The 10335-nt window shown below is 45.6% G+C and overlaps 1 protein-coding gene across 1 annotated transcript; it reads left to right on the forward strand.

The window, feature by feature from the left end:
* The first annotated feature begins 4230 nt into the window (after nucleotides 1-4230).
* Nucleotides 4231-9193, forward strand: SKIDA1 (SKI/DACH domain containing 1). Its single transcript, XM_054646290.2, has one exon. It carries the CDS (start codon nucleotides 6709-6711, stop codon nucleotides 9172-9174), a length of 2466 nt encoding a protein of 821 aa, XP_054502265.1. The 5' UTR covers nucleotides 4231-6708; the 3' UTR covers nucleotides 9175-9193.
* The last annotated feature ends 1142 nt before the right edge of the window (nucleotides 9194-10335 follow it).

Below are 10335 nucleotides of genomic sequence, written 5' to 3' on the forward strand. Positions count from 1 at the left end.
TTACAAGCCCCCCGCCTTAGTGAATGGTCACGTTTAGGACCCTCCAAGTCCATCCTAATTCTGCCAGTAGAATTGAGGGTATTGGAAGTCTAAACTTTAAAAAGGAAAAGGGCCTGCATCTATCGAGCAGACCTGAAAATGCACTCAGTTCCTCACTCACTTCCACAAAATGGATATAAACACCTCGCCCCGGACAACTCAATGAAATATACATTTTAAAGCTTGAATGTAGAAAAGCTGTTGCCTCGGCTGAGATAAGCTAAAAGCAAATTGGCATGAAGAAAATCTACCTCAGTGTATTCCACAGCGGGAATAGTCTCTGTAGTTTAAAACAAGTAAATAAGAGCATCATATAGAAATGCTAAGCCTAAAGTTAAAAGGAAAACAACCTCTGAGAGGAATATGCTACCCGGGGAGGAATGGGGAAAATTGCAATTTTTTTAAGTGTCCCTTTTTTGCAAAAATTACTGTTTTTCTTTTTTCTCCCCATGCAACCAAGGCGGGGGGGAGAGGAACCCATTTTCTGCTCTCTTTGTAGTCCAGTCGGCATTTTGCACCCAGAAACACGGGCAGTTCCTCCCCAAACCTTGCTTTAATCTGATTACGACAAGATTTGCTGATACAATGAATATTTGAAATGATCCTTGTGTCTTAGTGAGTGGGAAGCATTTCCAGGCTCCCGTTTCCAAGGCTCCCTGCTGCAGAGGGAAGAGGAGCGGTGGGGAGACCCCGCTCCCTGAGGCCCCGGTGGGGTGGCAGCCAGGGGTGAGGGGGACAGCCCCCTCCTCCAGTGCCCAAGGGCGCTGGATTAATTTAGCCCAACTCCCTCGGCCGGTGGTTGGAGCAGGATCTTTAAGTGCCTTTTCCCCCTGCATCATCACGCCTTTGCCAATTGAAAAATAAACAAATAATAGCAAAATAAATTTTAAGAAAGAGTGAGGATGCAGGCGACCCAAAGTAATTGTGGGACCTGGAGCACATGTTGTTGTCTCACACCCCCTCTCCTCCTCTTCCTCCCCCTCCTCCCGATGTGGCCTTAATGGCAAACTGGAAGGCCGGTTTATTTCATAGGGCCATATTACAACCAACAAGGTAAATAGGGAGTCGTGGGGGAGAGAGAGGGAGGGGGGAGGGAGCAAAAGGGGCTTTTCTTTGATAGCGTTTAATTGGAATTGAAACATTCTGGGGCTGTAAACATTCTTTATTTATTCAGCACACATAAGCGGGCATTGTTTTATCACCATCATAATTACGGTGTCCTTTAAACTGACTGATAGCAAAGGAGATAAGGGAATGCGCCTGTAGCTCCAGATCAAATCGCTGGCTCGCCCCTCTCCCCGGGTCACCAGGATCCACACGGTCCTTGGAGATGAGGAGCGCCGGAAGATTGTGGCCTGGCTATCCCTTACGTCATGAAAGTGATTTGTACCACATTGCTAATTTGGTGCAATTCATAACCTCCTGATCTCCTTCGTTTGCAACTGCTTTTCAGTTTGCACGGTACGATTTTTAAGATGTGGTTTCCCACCGTAGAAATTAAGAGTGATCACCTATGTGCAAGAGAGGATCTTGTTTCCCAATGTTTGTTGCTTTACCTTTGTCTAATTAAAAATGCAAACTTTTAGGATCCTTTCAGAACAAAGCCTCACCAAATCCCCTTTACGTCCAAGGATTTGCAAATTTATAAAGGCTGCATTGAATTCAGCATGGGTCAAGGGGCAAAAAAAGGGTAGAAGGTCACTGCATTTTGATTATGGGTCAGTAAACAACATGGCATGTAGTATGTGTCCAGAAACTCCTGCTAAAAAGTATTTTAAAACTACCATGGGTATTAAATTCAAGAAATAGTCTTAGTCCGTAGTGATTATAAATTGCACAAAATTCTAGTGTGCAAGAAACACTCCAGCTCCCATGAAAAAAATAAAACAAAGCCCCCACAAACTTAAAAAGCACTTAGTAGAATTCTACATTGCATCTCTGCTAAAAAAAAAAAAAAAAAAAAAAAAAGAGAGAGAGAGAAGAAGAAGAAAAAATGGAGAAAAGAAAAAACAACCCTGAAACTTTGAGGTATAAGAGTGTTAACCAGATTATGATTTTTTTTTTCCCAGACTGATGGCTGGTGTTTCTTTGTCCTGCACATTTAGGAGATTTAGTTATACATTCTGATACGTTGTCTGACTAGAATTTAGGGCAAATTTTAGTTACTGCAGCCACATTTCACTGACTTTAAAATAGCAGAAGGATCCTATTATACTATTCCTTGACCCTATTATATTTACATTACTGGACTCTTTGTGATAGCCTCTAGCTGCTTTCTATCTGTGTCCTCCTCGAGCAAAATATGCCCAACAGTAACTAGAAGCAGGGTGTAGTGTTAGAAATCAAGTTCTCATGTGACATATGTATTTCCGCACAGCATCATGAAAGCAAAAGGTTTATTTAATACTTGTCAATACCTGAAGACATAGTCCAGCATTAGCAAATAATAATAAATAATAATAATACTCTAATAATGTGGCAATCCTATTGTGAAAACGCACATGACCCTTAGGTTTTCCTGAAGATTTTCAGAGTTCTCCCCATTAGTACAACCGGTGGTGGACATTGCTGTTGCATTTCCCAATGAAACGTTTAAAAGACTGTAAATGGTGTGTGCATTACTACCTTGCAGAAGGAAGAGGTCAGGCTAAATTGCACTGGTATTTAAACATAATCATACTATGAAAATAAATCAAAACATCACGTAAAAGGAGTATTTTAAATGTTACACACGTTTTCTTTCTGGAATGACATGGCTAAGCAGTTCCCTTTGAGCATATATATTTTAACACAAGTTTACAAAAATAAAAGTATATGATTTTCAACAAATGGGAATAGGTCTACAGCAAAGTATTATGAATATTATTTTGCTCTTTCTTTCCTAATGAGGTTTATCCTTCAGCCAGACAGTTTTAAGACTGAAATACTACTGGCTATAGAGTGTAGATTGCAAATTGCATGCTACTCAACGTGAAAAGGAGCACGTTTGATTGATCGCCTCTGTGTGTGTATGCGCCCATACACACAACTCTCTGTAGTTGCATGTGTATGTATTTGGCAAAACCGGGCATCTCTGGCGTCCTTATCTTAAGAAATGTGAGACAAACATCCATTCCTTTAATCGTGTTCATCTTTGATCACCAGTGAGGGTGACACAGTCCACAAAATTAACAAAGAAATTCCCTTGCTTTTGAGACATAGCTACATATACATCTGGGTCTGCACACACATGCACATGGACACACAATCAGGCAGGCATACATCCCAATAAGTAAATTATGGCATAACTTTTCATGTAATTGACACCAGACACCTTTTATTTTTCATTTTCATTCTTTTGACCAGCCTTCACATTAACAATCTAAGCCATAAATGTTGGTGGCTATTGATCGCAATCCCCTGTGTGCGTGCAAATCCATTTTCAAGTCCTCTGCCTTTAATGTGCGTGTGCGTGTGCAAGGGGCCTCTGACGGCTGTTTATCAGGATCTCCCCCAGCCTGCTTCAAGACGACCCCGGATACACAACGTGTGCCGATGGCCAAGGGAAAGCGCGCACACACACTCACACACACGCATACACACACAAAAAGAGCCAAACCAAATGATGGAGAAGTAAAGAAACAAAGCTCTCTTGTGTGAGATGCGGAGAAAGATATGCAACCGAAAGTGTGTGTAAGTATACGTTGAGGATGTGTAGGTTGGGCGCCTGACATTTCCCAAGACTTCTCGTGGGTTTCTCCCTGCCGACATCTGGCGCTGCCTCGACCCCGGTGCTCATGGCCGCACCTTTCGGGAACCCGAGGTTTGCTGAAAAGCCGTCACTAGTTTTAAACGTTTGGTAGCACCGGAATTAAAAAAAAATAAAAATAAAAATAAATTTTAAAAGGGACATTTTTTAAACAGTTGCCGAATCCCACTGCCAGGCTATCACCGGCAGCGCGTGGGTGCCGGTCTGGATGCCCGTGGCTCCCTCCGTGCGAGTGCACGCGTGGATTTGCACGGGAATCTGACCCAGCTGAACTACCTGACAAATAAAGGACTTTTCAGCCCATCGAGCTTTTGGGTAACGTCGTCTGAGCAGCTTTCTCGGAGTTTACTGTTCCTTTACTGTTGACTCCATAGCCTTAACCTTAAAGCAGGGGGAGGAGAGCAGTAGGGAGGGGGTGGGGGTGTTCGCAGCATATAAGTACATCAGGAGGAATTTTTAAACGACCTTATTGTCTCTAGCTCTAGAAAGACCACGATGATTTCTCTTTAGCGCCAGCAGCTGTTTTCTTTCGAAACTTTGCTTTTTTTGCCTCTCACACGAGCGAGCAGGAGAACGGCGAGGCTGGGAGATCCAGATGCGAGGAGAGAGAAGGAGAACTCCGCGGATGGTCTGAGCTGTGCCGAGGCATTGTTCACTGCTGCCTCTCGGTTACGTTTAAAGGCTGAAATATCACGAGATCCACTCAATGATCCTTTTCTAATTCGAGGGACAAAATGTAATTTACTGTAGCTCTGCTTTCTAGAATGGGAATACTATCCCTAGGTTTCAGAGGGAAGAAGTAGGCATCGCGGTTCGCACACACATGGATTAAGTTGAACAGCGGCGATTACATCTGCGCTGAGAGCAACAGTAGTCCAGGGCTGACTTTTCAAATCTCAGCCCTCCGAGTTGGAGGCTCCCTTGAATAGACTTCCTCCATTCCCGGATGCACTTCTCCAAATTCCCACTTCTCTCTCGAATTCCTGGGAAATTGGGGGCTTGCCTGCATTTCGCCTTGTCATGCAAAACGGCGTTTTCACAGAGTGATTATGCGCTTTCTTTTAGCTGTACCTGACGGGGTAACACGAACTCCACGCACCATATTGCCAACACGCGGAGTGGATATTGACGTTTGCGATTGAAGATTTTTTTTTTTTCCTCCGTCGATTTTTTTGCCAAGTCACAGCAGTATGAGATGTCTCATTAATCTCGCGGATGTGTCTAATTCTGGATGTGCAGTGATACATAAAAGTGCTGGTGTTTGTATCCAGCGGAACACTGGATGCACGGCAGAGATTGGTGATTTTTTTTTTTTTTCGCAGCGCCTAACGTGCAAACCGCAAGCATCACTTTAACGTGACAAGGGAGAGGCATGCAGCTATCGCAACATTTGCGAGATCCTCGTTCTTGACACTCGAATAATTTAACGTTCCTAAGAAGAGGTTAAACCTTCATGCTGCTTCTTCAAATTGATTTTAAGGGGCTGCTATAAATGGAGCATCAAAAATCTTCGGCAGGGCTACTCCGTGCGGAATATGCAAACTGCGAGCCAGAAGCATCCTAGCCCGATGTAATATCGTACATTGTGTGTTCCAGCACTTTTTTTGTTATTACGTAAAGGCTCCTGGAAACACCTTGGATATTTTACATTCTCCTTTCTCTGCTGGAAGCAATCAGCACGCAGGAATCCTGACGTGGGCTCTGGGACTATAGGACATTCCAGCTCGTGATCCAGCACGGTTAATCGTGAAAAGTGTATACATTTCTGGCTTATCTATGCTTTGTTATGGGTCTGACGTGAGCTCACGTCCTCCTCCCCCCTCCTGCAATATTACTGGCAGAATTTCAGTTAAAAGTGTTATAGTATCACGGTGCGGGAACCCGTGATATTCAGACAGCAAAAATAACCTTAGTACCCGGCTATAAAAAGCTAATTAAGCAGAAGAGGAAAATCAAGAGAAACTCGAAAATGTAAGTACTCCCTCTCGTTAACAACCGAACATTTAACTTTGGAGCCTCAGAAGGGGAAATACCAAGCTGTTCTGCACGTTTTCGCTAAGCTTCATTTTCCACACAATGCAGAATAAAACGCTAGTTTAAAGCGGCTACGTTACCGAAGGATTTTCCATCGCTACGATCAGACTTATGTCCTTTAAATTCACGGCATGCACAAAAGAGCAACGTTTGTCCAAAACAGGCTGAAAATATACGGAACGATAGGGGGAAAAAGCATACAAATCCTTCCTCCGAAGCTAGCGACGTGGAAGTCTGAGAGGGCTGAGTGTGTTTGAGCTCGGATTGTTTAATAGAAAGATTTATATACTAACTGTATTATTTACTTTGGGAGGGGAGGTGGCAGTATAAGGGTATGCTAATTAGTGGGAGATTTTTTGGGGGAAGGGGTGGAATATCAATTTTTATTGCATCACCTGTCAGGAGTGTCCAATCAGCGTTGGCTTTAGGGGAATTAATTGATGAAGGTGTCTCCGGACGAGCTCACTTCACTCTGTCATTTTATTTGTAGCTAAAGCAGCGGCGGGAATAGCAGCTGCATTTCTTTTCTCTTCCTCCCTTCACATTCCATTATCATAGTTTCCAATGGAAAAGCAGGGAATGAAAGGGAACAGGTACTGATCTTCAGCAACAACTTAGAGAAACACTTTGGCAAACCTGATTTTTAAGATTATATATTGATTGTAGTCTCACAGTATTTTTTAATTTATTTTTTTAAATTTTGTCTAAAGTTTGGCACTTCATTCACCAGGAATAACAGCCTTTGTTATATTTTATTAGCAGGATGCCTTGAGACAAATACAGCATCTGGCTGAGGATTGTGTGTGTGTGGCTTTTTCTTTTTTTTTTTTTTTTTTTTTTCATCTGTCTCTCTCTCTGCAAATGCTGGGAATAATTTAATTCACGAAATGGGAGACCTGAAGTCGGGTTTTGAAGAGGTGGATGGCGTGAGGCTCGGCTACCTCATCATTAAAGGAAAGCAAATGTTTGCACTCTCCCAGGTTTTTACAGACCTGCTCAAAAACATCCCGCGAACTACCGTGCACAAGCGAATGGATCATTTAAAAGTAAAAAAACATCACTGCGACTTGGAGGAGTTGAGGAAACTCAAAGCCATCAACTCCATCGCTTTCCACGCTGCCAAATGCACCCTGATCTCCAGAGAGGACGTGGAAGCCCTATACACATCCTGCAAAACCGAACGGGTTCTTAAAACGAAACGAAGGAAACTAAGCCGGGCGCTGTCTGCCACCGATCTCCGGCCGGAGCTCGCTCCCCCCGACCCCTTCTCCGGCTTCTGGAAGGAGAACAAACTTTGGCTGGGTCTGAGCGACTCTCCTCGGCCGCTGCTGCCCGTCCGGAGGAAAGCTCTGCGCCCGGGGGACACAGCCTTGCTACCGGCCGCTCATCTACCTCACATTTTTAGTAAATACACTGGCCACAGCTACCCAGAAATCGCTCGGGCGCCTTGCAAATCCCCCGTAAACTATGAAACGGCGCCGGCGGTGGGCGGCTGCGTGCCCCTGCGCTCCCGTCGCCCGCTCGCCGCCGCGGCGCGGCCCCGGCTCCCGACCGCCGGTCCCCCGCCCCTGCCCGCCCGCTGCCGCCGCCGCCGCCACGGGGCGGCCGCCGCCGCCGTCACGCTGGGCCCCCCCGGCGGCGCCCGCCGGCCCCTGGCCCTGCCCCGGCCCTGCCGGCCCCGTGGCGCCCCGCGGCTGCCGCTGCCGCTGCCCCGCGGCTTCGGGCCGCCCGCCTTCCCCGAGAGCGGCAGCAGCGACTCGGAGTCCAGCTGCTGCTCGGGCCGCGCCGCCCACGACTCGGACTGCGGCTCCAGCCTCTCCAGCTCCAGCGAGGGCAGCTCGGAGGAGGAGGACGAGGAGGAGGAGGAGGACGAGGAGGGCAGCGGCGCCTCGGACTCTAGCGAGGGCAGCTCGGAGGAGGAGGAGGAGGAGGAAGAGGAGGAGGAAGAGGAGGAGGAGGAGGACAGCACCTCGGACTCCGACTCCAGCTCGGTCTCCAGCCAGGTTTCGGTGCAGAGCATCCGCTTCAGGCGCACCAGCTTTTGCAGCCCGCCCGGCGTGGTCCACGCCAACTTCTTGTACCATCTGGCGGCCGCCGCCGCCTCCCGGCCCCCGGCCCCGGCGGAGCCCGGCGGGCTGCCCGCCCTCCGCGGCGCTCCCGGCGGAGTCAAGCCGGAGCTGCCGGAGGAGTGGGGCTGCCCCGGCTGGGCTCCCGCCGCCCCGGCGCTGCGCTGCTCCGGCGGCCTGGGGAGCTGCTTCGCGGAGATAAGAGATGATAGGGTATCCGAACTCACATTCCCACACTCTGAATTTTCCAATAATGCCAAGAGTACTGACCTAACAATTAACTGTGTTGCAAAGGGGGCCTCTTCACCTAGCCCAAAGACAAACAATGCATTTCCACAACAAAGAATACTCAGAGAGGCAAGGAAATGCCTTCAAGCAACTACTACACACCGTGCAGATAACAATACAATAGCTGCTAGGTTCTTAAATAATGATTCTTCATCAGCGGCAGCAAATTCAGAGAAAGATTCCAAAATCCCTCATTGTATTGAATTTGCCACGGATTTGCCCTCTTTACAAACTGATCCTGCGGAGGATGCTGCTTCTCCAGGGGCAGCAGCAGCAGCTGAGCTCCAGTGCACTGATACAGGCAATAAGGCATTGCCATTCCTGCACAGCATTAAAATCAAAATAGAGGACAGCAGTGCGAACGACGAGTATGAGCCTGATCTTACAACACATAAGCTAAAGTGTGAGTGCAATGATACTAAGGATGAGTTTTACGGTGTGACTGAGACTAATAACCAGGACGCTTTATTGACAGCCAAGGAAGATTCTGCATGCACTGAGAAAGAAACCACTTCCTTAAACCCACTGACTCAGAGTCAGGTCCTCTCATGCACTTTAGGTACTCCAAAACCTGAGGATGGGGAGTATAAATTTGGAGCAAGGGTGAGAAAAAATTACAGGACACTGGTTTTGGGAAAGCGACCTGTACTGCAGACTCCTCCAGTCAAACCAAATTTGAAATCAGCTCGAAGCCCACGTCCTACAGGTAAAATTGAGACACATGAAGGAACACTGGATGATTTTACAGTTAACAATAGACGCAAAAGGGTAGCCAGCAATGTAGCATCAGCAGTGAAAAGGCCATTTAATTTCATGGCAAATTTTCCCTGTCCACCATCACTAATTATTGGCAATGATGGGGATTTGTTGCCAGCTTATTCCTTAAACACCACTAAGGATTCCCAACCACCTCACAAGGCCCATCCTGTATGGAAATGGCAGCTGGGCGGTTCTGCAATACCTCTTCCACCTAGCCACAAATTCAGGAAATTTAATTAATAAAGTAGTTTGGAAAATATTTTCTTGAACCACCTTTAACTTTCTTACCTTTTTTTTTTTTAAACTCTGCAGCATGGTTTGTACAAACCCATTAATGCTATACACTATTGGAATCCTGTTTTATCACATTGTGAAGACAGAATCTGGATAACTATTTTATTTACCATTACAACAGTGGGGGGTTTTTTCCTTATTTTGGGATCTTGGTGGGTTTTTTTTTTTTTGTTGTTGTTGGTTTGGGCCTTTTTGTTTGTTTGTTTGTTCTGTTGAATTGTTTTTGTTTTTTGTTTTTGTTTTTGGGGGTTTTTTTATTATGTTACATTCCACAGAGTACTTCAGGCTAAAGACTCAAGTTAAACTCAGTTATTATGGTAGAGCTGGAACACTTTACTGTTTAAATGCTAATAATGCACCAGTACCTCAATTCAACTGCTGCAAATAAATGTCAAAAGGTTGAATAATAAATATTAGAATGAGCCATTAAATTTATGCACTAGATTTTGAAAATGGAAGTCTAACTGTTAATTCAGTTAAACTTTGTTAAGTTACATGGTTGCACAGTAAGGGTTCACTATAATTCAATGTGGCAGCAGTATACTTTTTGGGAGCTTTGTTTTCGGGTGCAGGGGTGTCTTTTTTGAAGGGCAGTTGCACTTACTCCTTCTTCTCCGGTTTGGAAAAGACTGGGGTCCGCCTGCGACCCCAGCGCTGGGAAAAGCTGCCTCATTTGAAACCAGTAAATAAATGTGGAATTCTATTTTTGGTAAAAGGGTGTCTTTTTACTTGTACAGCCACTCTTTGCAATTGGGAAGCCTTTTTGTTTCACCCAGAGGTCTTAAATAAGGTTACTGTTATCCACTAATGTCATACTTAAGTTGTGGTCTGAACATGCCCCTTACAAACTTGCAAAGCAACTAAAATATTTGCCTGGCCAGCAGTACAATTTATGGTCCAACCCCTCATGCTGGCTGGAGGAAATAGCAAAGCAGTAAATACAACACAGAAAGTGAAATGAGAGGCCGTAAGTGGAAAGATTACACAAAATGAGAAGACCATGTTGTTCATAGCTTTTTGGCAACAAAACTCAGGCAATTCAACCATGTTACACTTCCCGGTTCTATCCTCATCTCTTGAAATTTGCTGTCGTGGGTTTTTTTGCCA

Source organism: Agelaius phoeniceus, chromosome 1, assembly GCF_051311805.1.
Source record: "Agelaius phoeniceus isolate bAgePho1 chromosome 1, bAgePho1.hap1, whole genome shotgun sequence".
In the NCBI taxonomy this organism is placed as follows: domain Eukaryota; kingdom Metazoa; phylum Chordata; class Aves; order Passeriformes; family Icteridae; genus Agelaius; species Agelaius phoeniceus.

What these genes read in the sequence shown, in the direction of transcription:
- SKIDA1 (XM_054646290.2), top strand. Translation starts at nt 6,709, where the DNA reads ATGGGAGACCTGAAGTCGGGTTTTGAAGAGGTGGATGGCGTGAGGCTC.